This window comes from Phoxinus phoxinus (assembly GCF_949152265.1).
Source record: "Phoxinus phoxinus genome assembly, chromosome: 24".
NCBI lineage: Eukaryota > Metazoa > Chordata > Actinopteri > Cypriniformes > Leuciscidae > Phoxinus > Phoxinus phoxinus.
In genome coordinates, this window is record NC_136899.1 from 5,769,011 (window position 1) to 5,792,725 (window position 23,715).

General features: G+C 38.8%; 1 protein-coding gene and 1 long non-coding RNA gene across 5 annotated transcripts in view; one reads left to right on the plus strand and one right to left on the minus strand.

Annotated features, from left to right (window-relative positions):
* On the plus strand, positions 1-19,263 carry dtx3la (deltex E3 ubiquitin ligase 3L a). 3 transcript variants are annotated; one of them, XM_079602623.1, is made up of 7 exons: positions 1-110; positions 1,022-1,061; positions 15,226-15,368; positions 15,464-15,607; positions 16,343-16,509; positions 16,875-17,086; positions 17,697-19,263. In XM_079602623.1, exons 4-7 carry the CDS (start codon positions 15,526-15,528, stop codon positions 17,764-17,766), a joined length of 531 nt encoding a protein of 176 aa, XP_079458749.1. In that variant the 5' UTR covers positions 1-110; positions 1,022-1,061; positions 15,226-15,368; positions 15,464-15,525; the 3' UTR covers positions 17,767-19,263. The 3 variants fall into 3 exon arrangements, with proteins under 3 accessions (XP_079458749.1, XP_079458750.1, XP_079458748.1); XM_079602624.1 differs by lacking the exons at positions 1-110; positions 1,022-1,061 and having other exon boundaries at positions 14,843-15,368; positions 15,488-15,607; XM_079602622.1 differs by lacking the exons at positions 1-110; positions 1,022-1,061 and having other exon boundaries at positions 14,844-15,368.
* LOC306993119 overlaps positions 9,536-23,715 on the minus strand; it is a 23,611-nt gene continuing 9,431 nt past the window's right edge. For both annotated transcript variants that reach the window (XR_013796403.1, XR_013796404.1), the window contains exons 5-9: positions 16,933-17,079; positions 15,571-15,640; positions 15,247-15,325; positions 10,461-10,548; positions 9,536-9,835 (exon numbers count right to left, since the gene is read on the minus strand). This is a non-coding gene — a long non-coding RNA (uncharacterized lncRNA). The remainder of the gene's footprint in view (positions 9,836-10,460; positions 10,549-15,246; positions 15,326-15,570; positions 15,641-16,932; positions 17,080-23,715) is intronic.

Here is a 23,715-nt window from a genome sequence, read left to right on the forward strand (position 1 = left end):
CTGAGAAGTAGGCCTATTGAGAAAAACACTTTTGACTGAAGGTTTGTTAGACGCGCTCATGGGGCTGAAGCTAAAATTGTTTGACTGGATCTTAAGGAATCTTTAAAGCGGTGAGTGTGTGTCCTGACTTTCCCTCAAATGCTTTGTGAGTTTAAATCGCTGCTCTGCTTTGTAATAGTCACTCTGGTGTGTTGGCCCAGAAAACCCTCACCCTACTTCCTTGCTCTCGTATTTTTCTCTTTCTAGGTGTCATATGTGAATATGTGTATGAGAAACATAAAATCTGGTATGGAGGTAAAAATAGTCTAGTCAGAATTTTTTGGGAGTAGCTATAAAGAGATCATAAAGAGATTGCATCTTTTGGGATGAGAAACGATTATTGTCAGACAGAATTTAAAATAGTTTTAAAACACAACACTATATTTTGTAATGAACAAGAAATCTCAGTTCAAATATGACACACACACACACACACACACACACACACACACACACACACACACACACACAGAGAGAGAGAGAGAGAGTGCTGTAAGGAACCCATGGGTGTCATTACTGGGAGAGAAAGAGGGTCTCTACGACAAAATTCAATACAAATTGATAAAAATGTTGAGGGAATACATTGTGTATCATTTATCTAGCAGTGCTAGTAAAAGGAATTGGACGACTGTAGGCCTGCGGACTGGAGAAGGAGAGGCAAAAATCAATCTGTATTGTTCATTTCTGAGAGCCGTTATACCTACAGGACATTCATAATACTGGCATGTTGTGCTACTTATTGGGGATCACAAACAAGATTCAACCCAGTATTTCAGTTGAGGATCACAGAGCTCGAAATCCATCTTCACATTCTTCTTTCTATCTTGCCTTGAAAGGATCACACTCATAATGTAACATCACATTCAGCTGTAAAAAAAGGGAGCTTTTACAGGGATAGCTCATCTTAAAATAAAATAAAATATGCCATTATTTTTTGCAATCAAACATAAATATAAATGTATGATGCTTTTTTGCATTTCAGAAATCATTCAATCCCGCTGAAAGAGTGATGTGTGAAGAAAGTAAGTCATGTAGGTTAGGAATGACATGAGGGTGAGTAAATGATGACAGAATTTTCATTTCTGAGTGAATTATCCCTTTACTAAAACCATAATCATTGTCTGTAATCAGGTCAGTGTGCATTGTAATAAGATAAATGCTCTTTTTGAGAGAGAGAGAGAGAGAGAGAGAGAGAGAGAGAGAGAGAGAGTGAGAGTGAGTGAGTGAGTGGAAGAATATTGTTCTTGCTGGATAAATGCATGTGTGTGAATATCTATAAGCGTCTCATGCTCATCAAATACACGGACATTTGAGCCTAATAAGGTCAGAGAGATGAGAAAACTATTCTGAAAGTGAGAAAATACAAGTAACATTAAGTAGGTCCCATATATAGCCTATATATATATATATGTATGTGTGTGTGTGTGTGTGGACTGCACATATATTGAACTCTACATAAATGCAAAAAAGGAAACAAAGTTATTAGAGTGTTTTTAATGATTACGTTTCAGTGAGCTTTAGATGATGGCAAAGGTAAATGTATATTCTGAAAAGAAAAAAAAGAATAATCTAATAATGGCAAATAAACAATATGGTATTGATATCCGTGTCGCTAATTGCTTTAATTACAGAAGATGCAACCAGTGATTGTTGCACTTCAACTCATTTAAAATCTCAGGCTGGAACTTCTAAACCCCATGAAAGGGTTTGGAAAACGCAATTCAAATCTTTTGTTGACATACTTCCCTATTGCAGCAGCAAGCTGGGCATATCAAAGTACATACTGGCATTAATTTTTTCCCACTTTTAGGGGTACACTATACAGATTTACATTTACACTCCTGTGCAAAAAGAAAATGGGCAAACTAAGCTTAAACTAAGCTTTCATTGTCTTAACCACAAATTATTGGTCAGGAAATGAGCAAAATTTAAGCAAATGCGCTACTTAAGAAGCCATTGCTTCTCAGAAAAATGTCAAAGACAGAATGAAGTTTTTGTCCGAATATGGGAAGTGGTGTGTGGAGTGATGAATCACACTGAAACACGAGTTGAATGGTGATGCTCCAGAGCGGTGTCTTCACAATTCTGGTGAGAAATATAGTAAATGCATCTCTTTTACAGTGAAGAATGGAGGAAGAGGTGTCATTGTGTTTGGAGCCGTTTTAGCTGCTGGGATTGGTGAGCTATACTTCACTGTGAAAAGTCATTTAATGCTTTGGAGTACAGGAGAATTTTGCAGAATGGCTTGCTTCCCACAAATGAAACGTTGTTATATTTTAGATCGTATTTTTAAACAAGACGATGCTCCTAAGACAACCAAGAAGTGGCTCGAGAACTAGTCGATCAGGCTCATGTTTTGGCCAGATTTAGCTCAAACTAACTGGTAGACATTTTTCAACTACTCATGAACAGTTTGAAGCCATTAACATGAACTGTCTGCAAGTCGGGGAAGGTTATTCCATACTAAATTACACTATCTACAGTATTTGTGCAATTCTTGCTAATTTCCTGACCAGTGATGTGCGATAAAAATGGTTAAGACCATTAAAAGACCACTAATATTTTTGGCTTGACCATTTTTTTTTTACCCAGGAGTATATTTATTCATTAAGCAGAGGCTTTTATCCAAAGCAACGAACAAATGAAGAACCTATACGGCCTAAAACTTAACAGACATGGACTAAAAGCCACAAAACTCCAATTCTGACCAATTTTCGGTGTCTTCAAACAATGAAGTGAGCAGTGAGGAGAATTGCACATTAAACTCTATCCTGTATCTGCAGGGTTTGATTTCCAGACTAGAGAGTGTCTCTGGTGGTGTGTATGAATACCAAACAAGCCACTGGCTGTGATGGCAGATGACCCTGTCTGAGCTAGATGGACTCTGAGATCTTAAAGCTCTGTTTGGAAAACAGTTTGGGCTGCTGACACTGTTGTCCCTGACAAAGCTCCAAGGAGGATAATTAAAACCCAACACGGAACCATCTCTGACAGCCTAAAATCCTCCCGGACTTTGACGGATCCACAGTGAAAAAAACCAATATGTCCAATTACCTTTCCCTGCCTCACCCCCCACATCCCTCAGTCAAATAGAGAGACAGAGAGAGGGGGAAATGAGAGAAATGCATCTCAATCCTTATCCTTAAAACAAGTGGTTCAATTATGAAGCTCAGAAAATGATTTGGCCAAAATATATCTAAACAACACATTACATGTCGTATAGATATCATTCATATTCTCCGGTTTCACAGAAAAGGCTTTTAAGCCTAAAATGCATGTTTGAGCTGGAAGCAACTTGCACTGACATATCTTAAAATACGGCAGTATTCTAACGCACATTTATAAAAGCCCTGTCTGTGAAACCAGGCCTTTATATTGTACATTTAAAAAAATAAGTATAACCTTAAAGATCCATTCACACAAAGGACACCAAGGGTAATGAGTTTAATCCAATCAGAATCCATTCTGCTTTAAAAAGCTGGAGCATTTAAACCAGAATGCTTATAATAAACAGAACATTATCTTGATGCTAGTTATCTTTATAGTTATCATTCCTGCTGTGAACAGGCCTTAAGGCCAGCAACGGACACGCACAGCGCAAACTTCCCCAGAATTCCCTATTGTATCACTGACAGTGCTGTCACAAGCAATGCATGCGTTTGGGGAACATGAAGGCATCTGATGCTTCGTAAACAACTGATTGTCTGTGGTGGCAGAGATCAGGACGCCACACACACATGAACACACACACTGGCCCTCTCTTCCCTACCTTGATGTTATCAGTTGTGACAGTGCTGTGGAACTATTTGGATGGGAATGTGATACACGGCTCTCCATGCTTATCAAATCTCCCAGAGAGGAGACCATTAACTCAGAGCAAATTGTACCATGTAGCTTAAAGGGGCTTGTCTGTTCCAATATCCCTAATATCTCTATTTGTTGTCGGAGTGTAAAGAAGTCTGCTATGCTCTGTTAGGGGGAGTGATGGAAAAACGAACATTGTCATGCACTCTCTCTTTGTGTGTGTGTGTGTGTGTGTGTCTTGAGAACCAGATCAAATCATAGGTTGATCATCTGTTGGTGTTTAGAAGCATCACTAATGAACAAATAACTTTCAGATATTGAGAAAATCTTCAGAGTTTTACATTATTCCCAATAGCTGTGAGTTTCTTCTACCTTAGCAAGCATTCTCAGCCTGATAATTGCCATTAGTGTGATTTGTGCACACTTTGGTGAGACACTTTGGCAAGAAAATGTCTAATAAAGACATTTAGGGATTTTAAGGACTTATCCAACATTGGTGTACACATTAATTTCCCATAAATTATTGTGCTAACAGAACAGAGTTTTAGCTCCTTATCGTCATTATAAAAACTCTCTGAATCACTTGTGGTTTTGGGGAAAAAAAGCCCCTTTCCTGATTGCTTATTGAACACTTGTAGTTAGTCGGAGTAACTAAAAACTTAAGAGTAACTTAACCAGTTATCTTCTTTCCAACCCATATGCCTGGATGGATTCTGCACACTTTTCTTTTCTTGCATGGTTTCTGAACGGATTTTGATGGGAATTTTATGGAATTGACAAATATGAAAAAAAGATGTTTAACAAACTGGAGAAGCTGAAAGGTTTTTCAAATTATAATGTAATCAAAATATTGAATATACAAGCAAAGTATTTCTAGAATTTAAATAATGACTGATATTCCGTGGATATTTGCAGGTGTGCGGGTTCTTCGTAATTAAATATGTCTAAATGCCCTATTTTATTAATTCCCCCAAAATAGTGAGATTTGCATGATTCAATGTCATTTATGAGTAAACTCTGCTACGAGTAATATTCTTTAATTTTAGCCCAATTAGTCATTAATATCTCTGGCAAATGTCCTTGGGATCAACTTATTGACAGATTTATGATTTATTTTTTAAAGTCAAACATGATGGGATGTGATAATGTTCAGTTTAATAATTAATTTGATCAGATGAGTTTTGATTAGACAAATGATGACAAATAAAAAATTGATAAAAAAATCTGTGCTGTATATAGATTAATCGCATCTAAAATCTAACTTGTGCGTGTACACACACACACACACACACACACACACACACACACACACACACACACACACACACACACACACACACACACACACACACACCTAAATGACCCAAACTTAAAATGAACATCAAAGCTAATTCAAAACATTAATTTAATAGATTCAACATTGGCTGCTGTTTATTCATTTCAATAGTTCAAAATGAAGCCGATGAGAATATATAACAACATACTCTTCTCTTACATTTGAACTGCACGAGCGCGGGTTGAAAATTAAGTCAAAATGTCAAATGTGTAAATCATTTGTGAGATCCTGACTTCATCCTCTCTAACCAGTGACAAGCAAACCAAACTAATGGGAAACACCTCACTTAGTTTTCACCCAATGCCAGAAAGAGTTCAGCCATCCATTTTCAAAGCACACATGTGTGTTGCAGACAGACAGACAGGTGTGTGTGTGAGTGTGTCTAGACTAAAACCACAGATCACAGGCCCTGAGACATCGATGTCCTGGTGGCTTTCTCATTCCATGACTCGTCGCTTTAAGACAAGACATGTCAAATCACACCCTCACCATCACAAGCGCTCGTAGCGTATGTCCATCACGGTGGATGCGGGGTCAAACAGGAAACGAGCTGGCGCATGGACTAAAAACCAGTGCACAAGGCAGTCTTGGGAATAAAGTGAACTTTAGACAGGCGAGACAAGCCAATCAGGGGCCACACAACCCTAATGGGCTCGTGTTCCTATGGTCGCCATGACAACACAGAGTCTGACACATTTACAATGACACGACGCTTCAGTTCGGTCCACTCTGACAGAAAGGAAGTGACAGAGAGGAAGGGACTCTCATCGTTCCATCTCTTGCTTTGCCATTGTGGAGTCAGTTGTAACTGTGTGATGCTTTAACACAACCAAATCACTGAGCCAATCATCAGAGCCTAAATATTCTGGAGCCATCAGAAAATTCCATCGTGCCAACATATGAACGTGTATCCTTCACAAGCAACTACCCGTCAATGGCAGAAGAGTCTTCCAAAAACATACACACACATGACTAAATATTAGTGATATATACAAAACATTTTATTTTATTAGAATATACCTGCACCACTTGTCAGAAGTGCACTTATTCAATCCCATAATGCACAACAATAACGAGTGTACAACTTATGTACACTCAACGGCTAGAGAATACCCATAATGCACTGTGAGGGTCATGAATGATGAATCATCCATCCATTTTCCAAACCGCTGGTCCAATGGGTACAGCGTAATATCATACATTCCTTTTTTAATTGATCCACATTATCAGAGAAATTAAATTTACTGTCATAGGCTACTTAAAAGTCTTCACAATTTTAACAGGTTGACGTTATTTCTGTTAAGTGCTCTGGGTAATTTAAAATCTACTTTTTTGTTTTACTGACATTTATCAATAAAGGACTTGCTTCACACAATTTTTCTAATTTTAACACCTGCACTCAGAATTTACAGTGTTTCCATAAAAGTGGCACAAGTGCCATGTCATCTGCATATTTGTATAATTTATAATTCTCACTCTACATTTACATACTTATTTCACTTGTATAAACAGAGAACAACAAAGGTGACAGGACACGTCCTCGGGGTGCCCTTGAGAAAAGCACAAACTCGTTTTGAACTATTACTATACAATGAACTATTACCTTAATTAAGGTTTATACAGGCTAGTTTCCACGACAGAGTTCAAGATAAATCTTTTCTTTTCTACTGGAACTGCCAGTTTGACGGCAAGGACAAACTATGCAAAAGCGGCAGCCCTTCGAATTCACTCCCTCGTCTCTATTCACTCCTTCAAGTGGACTTGTACATTACTATAGTGGAGTAATGTAGAGAAGGGTGTGAATGCGAAAATTCCCGAAAACAAATGACTCTTCTGAGCCGCTTCTTTGAACTGAATCAACAATAGCCCAATTCCCGAAACTAATTACTCTTGAGCTGGTTCTTTTTGGTGAATCAACAACATACATGAACTGATTTTTTTGTGTGTGTGTGATTCATTGTGTGTTCATACTGGCAAAATGAATGATTCTTTTTAGCTGGCTCTTTTTAGTAAATCAACAGAGTGAGTGTAATCAGATTCCTGACACTAATGAATTAATCTGATAAATAAAAGTCAGTCAAAACAGTCCAAAACAAACCCTAACCCTAAACCTTAAGCCTATACACTCTTAGAAGAAAAGGTTCTATAGGCGCTTTGTATTTGGAACCCCTAAAAGGTTCTATACAGAACCCAAGAAAGGGTTCTTTCTTGTCATTATAGAACCTTTTTAGCATAAAAGGTTCTTTGGAGTTGAGTAAAGAACCCTATGGTTCCAAATACGAAGCGCCTATAGAACCTTTTAAGGTTCTATATAGAACCTTTTCTTCTAAGAGATACCCTTAAAACCATGCAAATATACAGTGTTGGTAGCACATCCTAATAGGTAGCATATGTTATCAGAACACCGGCTCTTTGTAGTGAATCAAAACCACACAGTTGTACAACAAGTTAAACTGCGAATACAACCACTGAAGTCTGAATCAAAACCACACAGTTGTACAACCAGTTAAATTGCTAGTACAACCAGTGAAGTCCGATTCACGACGAAATGACTCATATGAACAAATTCTTTTAATGAATTCTTGCAAATCTTACTGAACTGAATCAATCAAACCGGTTACTGAATCAACATCTGACTCACTCACTGAACTGCAGTAAGTTATCATTATATGATGTCCATATGGAAAAAAAAAAGGGTTAAAAAAAGGTTTAGTGTCAGTACATAGGCCTACCACTGAATCATCAGATAGAAAAGGACATGAAGAGCAAGTGTTCAGGGGCAAATAACATCACTGGGTTTCCTTCATTCTTCACTTATCCATGGAAAGATTGAAGTAAAGTCACTGGGCACAGAAGAAGATAAATCAATTGTGACATTTCTGGATGGAACGTTTTGCATTTAATTAGCGTGAGACACACAGGAGAATGCTGAATTATCTGAAGACACGTCTGCGTAGAGCAGTAGTCAGGGTGTCTGTTAAGACGCTCCGCGTTCGGTTATCAGGACGCACTGTCCATTTATTCTCCGCTTTCACTTAATTTCACTCAACGGCCTCCTGTAGGGCGCCGGACATCTGATAGCTAATTATTTGTCAGCTAGCCGAGGCTGCCGGATCTCAGCAAAAGCCTTAATTCTGCTAACAAAATCCACTTTCCATCCTAAACGTCTGATATAGCTGAACTGGTTTAGTGGTTTCATTAGCATCTGGCTCGTCAATCTGATAGACGGGGCAAAGAGTTAGACACTGGGAATGAAGTAAAGTCTCCCGTTTCAAACAACATTGCGGGTAGATCGAAAATATCTCTCAAAAATGGGCTGGAACAATATTTGGCACTGAGGATGGATCATTACATGACCCCTCAGGCCTGTGAACAGGGAACAGTATTGACTTTGCGAGTCCCAATGGCCTTGTATCTTTGCTTGCTCTTCTTCGGTGTATAAGAACTATAGAGTTGGATAATAGGGAATCTGAAGCTTCCTGCAAAGGAGGTTTATTGATCGCGACAGCGGTCAGACCCTTATTTGTCCGGCTGGTATTAAAACGCTCCCACCTCTCTATATTTAAAGGTTGATAAAAAATACATGGACTGTGGCAGTAATGCTTTATATATAACAGACCTCAGACGATTAGTCCATAGTTTTAATATGTGTGTATTTCCCCTCAGACGTATCCTTTGCCCTGCTCATAAAGACTGTGGTGGGACCGCAAATTTGAGGAGAAACAAATCCTCTTGTGATTTTTGAATTTTGAATGAAAACAAGTGAGCGAATTCGGACACTGCGTTCACTGGAAATTCTGCGGATATTTCAGAAAAATAGCCCCTCAAATAGTTCACTATATAGGCAACTCGATCTGCACACTTCATGTTAAGCAAAGGGTCTCAACTTGGTCAATAGGAAACAAATTGAGTTTATCTTGCCCTGCTAGAGTTCGCTCTATCTCTCTCGTGTTTTATCTGAACTGTAGATTTAAACACACTTGTTTGGGATAGCCTGTTCTTAGGTCCTTATATCCTCAGTCTCTTGCTGTGCATCTCTTGTCAATTGCTCTACAGCCAATTTGTTAGGAGTGCACGCCTGACTTTGCTACACCTCAAATATCACAGTCGTTTGGAGCTGTTCACATACAGCCTGAAAGTCACGTACCGTACTGAAATTCAAGCTCTCCCTGTCATTAAAAAATTCCTGATATCTGCGTAATATACACATTTAAACACATATGAACAGACTGTTATGAAGTGTTTGGTTTTAACGGTCATCAGCATCGTAAATCCTGCAACGTTTTTTGTTGCTATTCGAGCAAATTGGAACACAATAATACTTTTTGGAAAAAAAATTAATAATAGTCTCATTCACCGAACTATGATGACTCCCGCTTTTGAGAAACCTGGATATTTGAAAAGGGTCAATGAAACAACAGCTAATAATCATATGGATATTTTTTTAGAATATCTACACAATGTCTACACATTGTTTACACTGCATATTTATATATAATCATCATTTAATATCATAAAATCATGTTTTACTACATAAATTCATAAAAACATCCATGAAAAAAAGAAAGAAAGTTCACCTCCCCAAAATATTAATCTTTATCTGATCTCATGTCAGTTTCACTTGAAGCCATTGATTGGCTCCAGAGAAGATGGTTCCTGGGGAAATAGACAACAAAAAAAGATTGATTAATATATACAGTATTTATAAACAAATCAAATCTATAACAGTATCTCGATACTACAGGAACACTGATCTCCAGATATAGTGTACAGCTTTGGTTCTTCTTTCAATGTAAACCTATGTGTAAATCTTACATTTTAACAGGGATGAGGAGAGGTTAGAATTAAAGTGCAGCAAAAGTTTATAAAAATAATAAAAACAGAGACAGAAATATAATCCAAACAGGGGAAAAGGAGACATAATCCAGACAGGGGCAACCATGAATGCAACACCTTACAAAGAGAGACACGCAAGAACAACGACCAACAAAAGAACTGAAACACAGGGGTGTAAATACACAGGGAACACCAGGGCTAACGAGGAACAGGTGTAGATAAGTTACTATGGAAACTAATGAGGGTAACTTCTGAGACAAACAAGGCAAACATGAACTAAACACAGGAAGAAAACTAAGGGACAACGGGCACAGAAAATAACTTCAAAATAAAGAGTCCATATGACAACATCGATGGCACATGTTACACTATAGCGTTTTCACCAGTTTTATAGTCAGCCAGATGGAAATCATAACTTCCTTCAGTTAGACAAGTAATAGCACACCTCTCCTCAAACGTTGCATGATTTGAGATATCAATCAGAAGCGTTGCCCTCTTCAGTATCCCGGGACATCTGCTCTCAGGCCATGCGACTAGAGAGAGAGAGACAAGACAGACTCAAAATGTAGTTTATCCCGTTCTGTTGCATTTGACTATTAATAGAGCAGACGACTTCAGACAGGACACAGACAGATTAGGGGCTCAGAGCCAGTGGGCATGATGGGTAATGAAACTAGTACAGCACTGAGTGTTCAGTGTTTGTTTGCGTGCATGACTGTCTCCATTGAGAACCTTGTTTATTTTTCATGTGTCGTATGCTGCGGGGATCAATGGGAGTAATTAATATACTTTGGCGCGCACAAACACACCCTTTATAATCCACAAATGTTTTTGTTGCATCACTTGCAGTGTAGACACGATGTAAGAGTCTCGACGCTGATCTTTGCTTTCACTGTTGAGATTTTGTATATAGAAAGGTGCGTCAATTCAACACCAGACAGACGCAAACCAACAGGAGATTATCTTTGTCTTCCTCTTTTTCCTCCTCTTTATCTCTCTCTATCGTCAGTGCTTCTTCTCCAGCCCTCTGGGCCACAGTGATGAATAAAGATGGCTCATATAACTTTCGATCACCATGGAAACGCTGCACTCCCAGGGATTTAAGAGAAAGAAGCTGACGCCCAAATCTGTGAGGAATGTTCCGGCACGCTCCAGAGGAGCGCGGTACAGCTATGCCTCTCTCTCCTCACTATATGCGACGTCGAAAAACACACTCTGACTGTAGCGCTGCCATGCCGCCCAGAGGAAGTGTGTACCATTTTATACTAGCTTAAATAAGTCGTCTCATCAAACTCAAAGCCTATGGAAAAATTAGTTGGTAACACTTTAGAATACTGTTCCGTCATTTATGTATAAGTACACAGGGAAAAATAAGTAACGCATTTTTAACACTATAGTAACTACTATTAACTAACAATGATATCTCTCTAATATTGACTGAAGCTTGTGAGGATTTTGTAAGGTTTTGAATAATTCCATTCTGATGGATACGGTAACACTTGAGCCGTTACTAGTGAGTTACCATGATCTTCACTTTAGAATACTGATCCAAATAGTAATTCCTTTAGGAGTCATTACTTTCAAAAATCTTACAAAAACCTCAAAAGCTTACAATGACTTCAGTCAGGGAGTTATCATGCTTTTCACATTAATATACTGATCCAAATAAACAGTAATTCCTTCTGAAGGATATACTTGAATCATTAGGCAGAACTATAGACTACTTACAAATTGCAGTCGGTTACTGATTCCAAATTACATGACAAAAATTGTAGTTAGTAACGTAATCCATTACATTATACATTTAAGGTAATATAATTAGACTACTTTTAGATTACTTTTGACCTCGCATATGTTGATTTGAACAGGATAATCCTGTCGAGTGACTATTTACAGACATCGGAGAACCATGAACTTGATATTATTATTGGACTTAATTGTATTGACCTATTAACTTAAATTGCAGGTGGTACTTCAAATAAACATATTAGGTCAAAGAGGTAGAGCTGACAAAAAAGTTTTTGTAAAAAAAATGTACATTGCATGTAAATATGAAATGACATGATTTTGTACATTTGAATGTGTTTGGAAGCCTTCCAAAGACAGTAATTCATTGTTAAATGACTCACTGAGTGATTATAATTCAAATTATAATCAATGTGTTTGTCAGGAGTTGATTAGAAATGCAGCGTTGCAATGTTGAGAAAACTCTTCTTAAAAGTGTTCAAATGCTGTGTGGCTCTCAGTTTTCAGTGATAGGCTCATGACTAGTGTGTGCAATTCCACAAACCCTAAAGACCTTCTGAGCGTATAAAAGGCTTTTTTTTTTAGAAAGGAAATTTAAAAAAGATAGGGAGAATTAATGAATTGTGAACAATTCACTGCCATTGTGAGAGAAACGTAATCATGCAATCGATAAAAAAGTAGCTGTGATCTGATTACAAGTATTTTAAAATGGTTTATACTTCTGGAATCTGATTATGTAATCCCAGCACTGCTAGTAGGTTCACTTTAATAATGGTATCACTTTATTTTACAGTTTTGTTCCCCGTTCATACAGTGTGTACTTATTATAGTAATTTCAATAACTGGGTAATAAGGAACCCTAAACCTAACCCCTGTAGTTACCTTATATTTCACAGTATTTTCTTAGGTAAGTACACATAAGTGCATGCACTGTAAAATTGAGTGCATTATTCACATTAATTATAAACCTGTACACAGTGGTTCTTAGTCCTCTGGGAAGTATGAAAAATAGTGGTTATTGATTAGCTAATAATGAACCTCATATAACTGAGCGTTATTACTTACTAATTTGTTAATCAGAGTTTCTTGTTAGCTAGTAGTTACTGAATGCCTGTGTAGTATTCTAAAGTGTTACCGTTTAGTTTAGCGGCAATAAACCTCAGAATAATATTAAATGAGAAAAACAAATCTAACAGATACACTTATACGTTTACATAGTAATCTTAAAAGTTGCAAAAATGGCACGTTTATTTGTAAATGTAAAGGCCGCTTCTTTACAGTCGGGCCAAACCGTTCTCTTTACTTAAACGTTTCATTCCATGCCAATCCAGCCCAGCCAGTATTGATATGGATTAATTTTCCACTGTGGGTTTGATAACAGAGCTTGCTGGAATCTTTGGAATGTATTAAAAATGCGTGAGTCATTGCCTTGGTACGCAAGAGTTTACAGACGACATGAGATGTAAATAGCGACCGCGTTATGGAGGATGATCAGATATTTGTTTTAATTTTAATAATTTGTGTATGTCACTCATATAGCGTGCTGGCAGCCAGGCAACAGACAAAACACTTGACTAATAGCCTATTAGCCTATAAGTGAAAAAAAGGATATGTTTACATAGAAGTTTTGAAGTTACAGTAGCAAAAATATATTATATATTTGCGATTCTTTTAAAGTCTTTGGAGATTGGTAGCCTATAAGATGGCATTACATATGAGAGTCTCTACTTGGAAAATGCATGTGATTATCAATATCATTAATCAGCAGCTTCTCTCAGCTCTGTGTGTATTTGAATTATCTGGTTGATTAGCTCCTTGCACTTCTAATCACGCCATCAAGACCCTATAATGCTCCTCAAAAAAAAAAAAAAAAATCATGGCTGAATTGAGCATTTGTAATCAATATGTATATGAGAGCAGAAAGAAAAAGTAGGGAACTTTGTGTGCGCGCACAGTCGCGCGGGTTTGTGACAGAGGCAAAAAAGACAGAATGTACACAGACGAACAGAAAAAACTGCTTGTTTCGCCTCACACACACACACAAAAAAACACAATGAAACCAAACTCCCGTCCAGTCTGCAGATCAGTAAGTCCTTCTCTCTGCACACATCTCTGGATTTATTGTCTGCTGAAAGCAGGAATTCTCAATCTCTTCTCAGCCTGGAGTCTTTGGTCTCATCTCCCCTCATCTCACTCTGAGCCTCCGCAGTGGATCCACGGATTCATATGCTGTCTGAGTGATATTTCTCTCCACGCTTCTGGAGAAGTAGACTACATGTTGTTCTATCCTTCCTTTATTACATAATACTTTATAGAATTGGAAACCCCCCTCAGTGAATGATAAGGAACAAATCTTTAGAAACTTATGAGACTGAGTCAAATATGTGGCCTCTGAATCCGCATGAGACCAACATTGTGTTTGGGACGTTACAGAATCCTATTGATTGTAAAAAATAATTCGATTTATTAGATAGATTGAGCTATGAACGCAAGAATCAACTCCCTAGATTGGTGGGAAAGATTAAAGTTGCCATGAAATGGAAATAGTGATATTCTTTTCTTCCCAATTGTGACGTATATCAGTGGAAGCTTGTTTCCGCCTCAGAATAAAACATTTTAAAAGATAATTGCGACTTTTTATCTCACAATTGAGAGTTTACATCTCGCAATTCTGATTTTATTTCTCAAAAAAAGTCAGAATCGTGTGATATAAACTCACAATTGCGTGTTATAAGCCCACAATTGCGAGATATTGCGACTTTATTTCTAGCAATTGAGAGTTTATATCTCGCAATTCTGACATCTTTTCTCAGAATTGTGATATCAACCTCGCAAATGCAAGTTATAAAGTCCAATTCTAAGGAAAAAAAGACTGACTTTGTTACTCAGAATTGTGAGATAAAAAGTCGCAATTACCTTTTTTATTTTTTATTCTGTGGCAGAAACAAGCTTATATATCTGAATGAAATGGCTTCTCGAACAAGAAAAAATGTATGGTAGGAATTGATTTTGTCCATCGGAAATTGATTCGATGGATTGCTATTGGTCGATCTAATGTGAGTGACAGGTAAACACTAGCCTGGCTCCGCCCTCCTACATACTTCCGCTCAATTTTCATTTTCCTTCAGTACTACGTCTGGGATTGTGGTATATTCTTGGGTTTTCTCCGGTCAATTTTTTACCGGCCCAATCAGCGAACAGAGGGAGTGGCTGAGAACGATGCCGTTGAAGTCGTGCGCTAGTTTGAGTTGAAGTTTCGTCACGACCAAATGCTAGCGCTTGGTTATGGCAGATCCAGAGTGGCTCTGGGCAGATCCAATAGTTTTAAACTTCTACAGAGTACCCGCCTACAAGGAATTAAAAGTTTGTTGAAACATTTTGAATCCTCAAGCATACAAATACATCAACACAACAAGTCTTTCTCGTCTGCCGGAATCCTTAAAACCCCTCCCGTCTCAATCCAGAACAGGTTTAACTGCACCTACCTTCTCTTCCTTATTTATCTGTGTGCAATCTGTGAGCTCTGAGAAAGATTCAACCCTGAGTGTAGCTGAGCAGTTCACTCTAAAGAAAGAGAGAAGCAGGAGAGCATCCTAAAATATATCAGGTAAGTGCACTAAAAGATTAAATATGAATGTGTTAAAATGATTTGATATAAACAGTACTGCTTCAAAAACCTCTGTGGTATTTAATTCTTATTAGCTTATTCTTTTCAATGACCTGCAGACCTATGAAAGCATTGGTCATTTAACTCCGAGCTGATCATGGGCGCTACACAGACCAAGGATAAGATGCATTGCACCAGATACCTGAACGGCAAAGGTCCTCCACCGCTGGGTGAGACGAGTGAGTTTCTGACCCGACATACAGTTCGTGACTCTGAAAGACAAATATCACCCAAAAATAAATATCTAGATGTTTTTCCGCTTTTAAGAATGCATGAATGCTATTGCATTCGATAATTAAATATCAGTAACACTTTACAATTAGGTTTCATTTGTTAACATTAGATAACTACATTAGTTACTATAAACTAACAACTAATTTATTAATCTAGTCAATGTTAATTTCAACAGCTAATAGATTACGGTACTAAAATTACCATATTATTTAATGGACCTTAACTAACATGCAGTAACAATGAACAGTTCTATTTTCATTAACTTACATTAACAAAGATTAATAAATATACTGTAAGAAATTAATTGCTTATTGTTAGTTAATGCGTTAACTAATGGGACCATATACAAGCTCACTTTTCATTAAAATTATTTTACGAATTTTTTTTTTTTGTTGGTTTCAAATAATCGATATTTTAAAAAATCGATATATTGTTCAAAAATGGCAAAAAAAATGTGTGAAACATTAGCACAACCTGCTCATACAGTAGTTAATGTAATAAACTACTAATACCTGAATATATAGCTAGGACACCTGACATCATACATCCACAATTAAAAGTAGCTCAGGAAAGTCAATTTAGTTCTGAGAAAAGCTCATGCAGTATTTGTTTGCAGATGCCATTTGTATTCTAATGCAACGCCATTAATGCGTGCCTGTTATATTTTATGACAATTCAAGTGGGAACTCAAGGATCAAACAATCACAAAAAGAATAATCTGATAAAACAAGGAAACCAGCCAGATGGAGGGCAGATGAATTGCAACATCGAAAGACGAAGTTTGCCGGGACATCCTGAGTGTGACACCATTCAAATCACCTTTCATTTTGAAGATGGAATCCAGTCGGTGAGCTCATGATGAATTTTTACAGTATCTCTTTGACAGTGTTTAAATAACAAAGCCAATTGACACACCTTTCAGTGTATCACTGAGAACTAAAACATCTCAGCTATCTGTGTTTCTGTGGAATCCTGTCCGGCCTGTTTCTCATACATTTAGACACAGCACATGCCGACACTGGCGGATGTGTGCTCATAACTACAGAACTGAAATCCCCTGTTATGACATATAGACACTAATGCCTGAAGTGTTTATAAAGCGCTGTGCTTGAACTTTCATATAGTGTCCATCAGTTGTTGTTTTTGTTAAATCCGATGAGATCAGAGTTGTTTTTGTATGCAAGTGATCAACTTTAGTAACTCGCCTTGCAGAATAATCATCCGCACCCGGGACATGGCTACAGGGGGATTGAATATGTGGCCTACCTGCCTGAGAACAGCACAGGGACCAAGATCGTCCGGCTACTAGAGCAGGCCTTCCAACACAAGCTGCTGTTCACTGTGGCGGCCAATCTCAGCGGCGAATACTGTGTGACGCCTGCAGATATACCCCTCAAGACTCGGGAGAGCGGGGGACCTGGAAGGTATAATAATGATAAAAGAATCCCAAATAATAGATCAGTGTTCACCACAGTGCTTCATAATTCAAAAACATATTCTTACTTCACTAAACAACCCCCCCCCCCCCCCCCCCAAAAAAAAAAGTTTATTTAAATTTACTTTCTATTAATTTGCAGTGTCTTTCCCCCCTACACACTATTTTTAAGCCTGAATAAAAAATATATATTCAATTCAATTAATTTATTTTATTTTCTGAGTGTTTTTTGTTATAGTTAGTTTTTCTTAAGTTAATTTGATTTCGTCTTTAGAAGCTATTAGAAAAAACGAAAACCATAATAATATAAATAATACATGCATTTTACATAGAAAGTCAAAACATGTGTTTGTTTATTAAAAAATATAATATTCTATTATAGTATAAAAATGTTCTATTTTTGTTTTTATTCAAAATTGTATCTTTATTTTATTTATGTATCCTCATTTTGTATCATATTTTGTCTTTTAAAAAACCATAAGGAAATCATTATGTTAAATATTTAATTAACATCTTAGGATAACATACATTTTGTAAGATTTTATGTGTTGTTCATGTTTAATGTTGATTTGGGAACATTCTCTCTCCTTTTGTCTCAGCTTGGGCTATCCGGATCCAAATTATTTGAAATCAGTGAGGAAAACTCTCAAGTTAAAAGGGATCAAATGAGAGGAAATGGACTAGACTACAACTGACTACAACAAAATTTCCAACCTCATCATGACCCTGATCTGCATGCTATGGATATGGATATGGATATGGATATGATTACATGGAGTTTGACGTTTACAGCCGAATCAACAGAACATTGTCATGGCTGTTCAATTTGACAGTTCATGAGGACCTTTATATGCAAAGCCAGAAACTGAATTGCGTACGTGCACGCTGGCGACTTGTGTATTTTCTAACATGAAGTTCTAACATGAAGTAAGACAGTATTGTATACACTGCTAGCTATTGCTTATTTGCTTTAAGTGTTTTTAAATAATGACAAATTAATATAACCCCTTTGTGGATTTCTTTAAGTAATCAGTAAATGTTGTCACATTTTTCTTGTTCATATCAATTTTATTTTAGCATTATTTAGATACTATTTGTAATATTTTGAATTAGCGTTTACTTTTATTTTAGTTAACTTTTAGTAATTTTATCTGCTTTTGTCATTTGTATTAATTTTTTATGTTTCTATTTAGCTTTAATTTATTGTTATTTATTTCAAGTTTTAGTTTCGGTTAACAATCACAACAGATTCATATTCACATGCATCTTTAAATTAATCGGACTCAAATATTGATTATAATTTAGTATAAATGAAAAACGTTCAACATTCAAATTTTAAAGTGAGGTGAAGGTAGTCTGCCAGGTGAAGTCAACACATCCTCTGCAATATTTCCTCCGTGCCTGAAATGTGTCTTCACATTGCCGAGTGTGAACTTTCCCAGGCTGACGGTGGCCCTCTGTTCTCCTCAAACTGAATTACACACCAGGCTTCATACTCACAATAAAGAGTAATCGGATTGGCAGGCCCCATTAGAGAGGGCTCCGTCATCTCCAGGGGCGTTCTTAAACCACTTTCTCGTGGACGCTCCGCCAGGAGTCATCCGTCCCGACTGTCAGCTTCCACCACGACTCTGACAGCTATCAAATCTGTTCCTGCCCCATCCTCCTTCAATCTGCGCAGCTCTCCCCTCCTCCGTCACATCCCCCTCTCTCTCTGTTCACGACCTGAAGAAGCCAGGCTCTGTCTGAATGTGTCACAAACCTGCTTAAGACTAAACCTGCCCTTAAATTATGACAGAAATCTTTCTATATCTTAGAGCTTTTCCCACTTGAAATAGTTAACCCTGAGCCATGCTAAACCCCAGGTAAATGGAATCCTGGTTTATCTTGCTTCAAGTTTCACATTACTCACAATTTACCAGGGGTTAACAATTCATAAGCTGCCGTTTCACACAGTCGCCTACATTCTTAAACGCTGGGTTAACGTTCTTATTTGAATATGTGTGGTGTCAGTGTCAATGGTTGGATTAACACAGCATGCGACCTGTTTACATAAAGGCTCTAGCATTTTGCTTCCTCGTTTTATATATTGTCAACTGTACTATTAAGTTTATATTAAATGGACTTTACAGACAATTAAGGAAGAAATTAAACACTCTTTACTCCAATTGTCTCATTTTCTGTCACAAACATTTTTTCCCCCTTAAATGCTTAAACATAGCATAGCCTACAAAGCGTGGTTTTTCGGTGACTGTACAAAGTGTGTGAATATAAGGGATGTGATTGGCTGTCGCCTGCTAAGCAATCTAGTCATAACATTTGAACACTGCAACGTTTGACACTGTAAACGATTGGAACCGTAATGCGGGGTTTACAGCGGTTTACAGCAGTTTATAACCCTGGGTAAAAAGCGGTGTTAACCCCACTTCTAAATTACAAGTTGTGAAGGAGGTGAAATGTTCCTTTACCCAGGGTTAAAAGTGGGATTTAGAATGATGGTAACCCGGGGTTAAGTGTGAGGTTAACAACGCAAAAGCAGAGCAGTGTTTATAACCCCAGGTAAAAAGCAGTGCTAACCCAGCTTCTTAAATTACAAGTGTGAAACTTTCCTTAACCCAGGGTTAAAAGTGGGGTTTAGAACAATGATAACCCGGGGTTAAGTGTGGGGTTATCAGCGCAAAAACAGAGCAGGGTTTATAACCCCATAAAAAGCAGTGCTAACCCAGCTTCTTAAATTACAAGTGTGAAACTTTCCTTTACCCAGGGTTAAAAGTGGGGTTTAGAACGATAATAATCCGGGGTTAAGCTAGGGGTTAACAGCTCAAAAGCGGGGGAGGGTTTATAACCCCAGGTAAAAAGCGGTGCTAACCTCACATCTAAATTACAAGTGTGAAACATTCCTAAAAGTGGGGATTAGAACAATGTTAACCCGGGGTTAAGAGCAGAAATCATTTGTTAGTAATGATTCCTTCCTCTCCTCCTCGTTATGCAAAACAAAGTTCAAATTTTCATCAGAAATCATTGTCGTCCTTCCCATGAGAGTGTTTGTGGTGTTTTGCTATGTATTCCCCACTGGGGGGCTGAGTGTTGGTCTGTGCACCGGCAGCTTGTGATGAATGAGCTGAGGGTGTGTTTTCATTAGGCTGTTTAATTTGGAGCACAATTAGACTTCATCCTCTTTTAGAAGACAAAGCAGATTCTAAAGTTGTTAATTAAAAGGCAGAGTTGCAGACAGTGAAGATGGATGTGAACGCAGGGAATCCTCTCCAACAACAACAGTGCACTCCAAAGTCAATTCTTCCTTGTCTAACTAGTTGCTCTCCTCTCCTCAAGAAAAACTAGTAATCACCACCTAGTTCCTAATTTTGTTTCCTCTGTTCTGATTTTAATTTACTCTCTTTTCATCTAATCTCATCTCTCTCTACTGCTCTCCTCTTTCTCTGCTCTTGTTATCTCACCTCCCGCGTCTCATTTCGTTTTGTCTTGAGCTCTTTTGGTGTTCTGCTCTCCTCATTTTGCCTTCTCGTCCAAAAGTAGTTTGTGTTTACTATCTAGTTCCTCGTTTCGTCTCCTTTGCTCAATACTCTCATCTCGTCTCCTCTGTTCTTTTTTTATCTCTTATTAACGTCTTGTCTCATTTTATCTCATGATCTTATCTCAAATTACAGATGTTCTTGTCTTGTTCAGTCTCGTCTCCTTTTATCTGTTCTCTTCTTGTCTCATCTCCTTTTCTCTTATCTCATTTTGTCTCATCTGCTGTTGTCTTATCTCAAATCCTCTCCACTGTTCTGCTTTTGTCTCATGCCTCATTTCATTTTCTATCCTTTCTTTTCATCTCATCTCATTTTCTCTGCTCTTTTTTATCTACTTTCATCTCCTATCCTCTCATCTCATTCCATCGAATCTGGTCTCCTTTCTCCTCGTCTCATTCTGTCTCCACTCCTTTTTGTGCTCTGCTCTCATTTAGCCTCAACTCTTCTTCTTTGTTCTCTCTACATTGTCTCTCTTCACCTCTTCTCTCATTTTTTCATCCCATGTTCTCCCTTTTCAGTTTCTTTGTTCTGATCCCATCTTGTCTCTTCTCATCTAATTTTATCTAACCTCCTCTTTTCTCCTTTTGTTTAATCTCATCTCCTCTATTCTCTTCTCTATTTATATTCTTCTGTCTTCTCGTCTCATCTCACCTGTTCTCCTGTTTCGTCTCGTCTCATTTCTTATATCAACTGCTCTTGTCTAGTCTCACCTGCTCTTGTCTCGTCTCCTCTCATTTTTTTTATCTCACCTGCTCTCACCTCATCTAATTTCTTATCTTACCTGCTCTTGTCTCATCTCATGTTGTCTCATCTCATGTTGTCTCATCTCATGTTGTCTCATCTCATTTCTTATCTCACCAGCTCTCGTGTCATCTCATCTCATTTCGTCTCATCTCACCTGCTCTTGTCTTGTCTCACCGGTTCTTGTCTCATCTCTTATCTCACCTGCTTTTATCTCAGCTCATCTCTTTTCGTCTCATCTAGTTTCACCTTCTATCGACTCATTTCTCATTTCATTTCTTATCTCACCTGCTCACATCTCATCTCGTCTCGTCTCGTCTCACCTGCTCTTGACTCGTCTCGTCTCACTAGATCTCATCTCATTTCTTATCTCACCTGCCCGCATCTCATCTCGTCTCACCAGCTCTCATCTCGTCTCACCTGCTCTCGACTCGTCTCACCAGCTCTCATCTCTTCTCGTCTCACCAGCTCTCGTCTCGTCTCACCAGCTCTCGTCTCGTCTCACCAGCTCTCGTCTCGTCTCACCAGCTCTTGTCTCGTCTCGTCTCACCAGCTCTCGTCTCGTCTCGTCTCACCAGCTCTCGTCTCGTCTCGTCTCACCAGCTCTTGTCTCGTCTCACCAGCTCTCGTCTCGTCTCGTCTCACCAGCTCTCGTCTCGTCTCACCAGCTCTCGTCTCGTCTCACCAGCTCTCGTCTCGTCTCACCAGCTCTCGTCTCGTCTCACCAGCTCTCGTCTCGTCTCACCTGCTCTCGTCTCGTCTCGTCTCATCTGCTCTCGTCTCATCTGCTCTCGTCTCGTCTCACCTGCTCTCGTCTCGTCTCACCTGCTCTCGTCTCGTCTCACCTGCTCTCGTCTCGTCTCACCTGCTCTCGTCTCGTCTCACCAGCTCTCGTCTCGTCTCACCAGCTCTCGTCTCACCAGCTCTCGTCTCACCTGCTCTCGTCTCGTCTCACCTGCTCTCGTCTCGTCTCACCTGCTCTCGTCTCGTCTCACCTGCTCTCGTCTCACCTGCTCTCGTCTCGTCTCACCAGCTCTCGTCTCACCAGCTCTCGTCTCGTCTCACCAGCTCTCGTCTTGTCTCATCTAATTTCTTATCTCACCTGCTCTCTTCTCATCTCAGCTACTTTTCATATCCACTGCATCCTCCATAACCAAAGCAGTGTTTAACATGTTACATAAAAATGATGACCCCAGGTCGTGCTCAGCTCAGCTTTGTGTAAATTGCGCTGCTCCTGTGGGACATTTAACTAAATCAATTTGCAAATAACCTTACACTTGTCTATAAAAACAGCAACTCTGAAGTGCACAAGAAGAAAACACAGGTTTCAGAGCAGCACATATCTTCTCCACCGTGACACAGGATGTTTTTTTACAAACCGTCACGAGATTCCGTAAGGCCATCAAAACCAAGAAAGCATGTTTTGACTGACACGGCACATCCCATTTGTGTCCATTTTACAGTCCCTATAAACCTTGGCGACAAGGGAAGTGAGAAACAATACAACGTCTCTTCGCTCCGAAGCATCTGTGCGAAAAAGGCACCTGCCGTGAGTGAATCTTCCGGAGGAAATGGTTTATGAAGTACTAAATCTCGATGTGGAGATGGATGGAGTGTTTCTAGCCCTTGTCCCTGCATGCTGATAGGACGGACCTGTCCCTTCAGGTTAACGCTGAGATAAAATGAAGTCTTAGGTAAAAGATGACACATTTAAGAGGGGGAATGTCGAAGGGAAAGAGGAATTAGCCATAATTCTTTGCGAACGTATTTAGAGAAATATCTTTTACAGAAGTAACAATATGAATTTTTGATGATGGATGCCGAGTCTAGTCAATGCTAATGGCTCAAAAGCTCGACTGAAAGAGCGAGGAGATAGAACAGTAGATGTGTAGACAAGTCGCGGTCGGGGAGGGGAGCGTGTCTCGGTTTGATTTACGATGCTGTCGTTCGATATCCTCTCAGGTACCTGTTGTCTTGCTTTCATAAAGCCACCAACACAAACGCATTCACTCTTTAGCCTTCCAGCTCCATTCATCAGCGCAGAAGGTCCCCGTTCGGCTCTTTTCATCGCAGGCGCACAAGCTCGGGCCCTTCGCAAACGCGCCACTCTTCTTCACACGGCCAAATCAAAGCGGTCAGAGATCTGCCCGTGCGATAACCTCCAGCCTCTTTGTGCTCTAAGGTTAGTCCCGCTATGTATCCGGCTGCCACACGCAGTCACAGCGAGCATATAAATCTCACTCGGAGCTCAATGGACCCGGGGTTTCTAAAGAGTCACTGATACATCCCTGTGATAGTGGGGGATAGTGTGTCGGTGGCCTTTAGCTGAGAGAGATGGAGAGAT

Bases quoted from the DNA above. Each gene is read 5' to 3' on its own strand.
- dtx3la (XM_079602623.1), top strand. From the start codon at position 15,526: ATGGGCGCTACACAGACCAAGGATAAGATGCATTGCACCAGATACCTG. The intron at 16,510-16,874 runs GTGAGCTCATGA...CTCGCCTTGCAG, and splicing joins TTGAAGATGGAATCCAGTCG to AATAATCATCCGCACCCGGG. The intron at 17,087-17,696 runs GTATAATAATGA...CTTTTGTCTCAG, and splicing joins GAGAGCGGGGGACCTGGAAG to CTTGGGCTATCCGGATCCAA.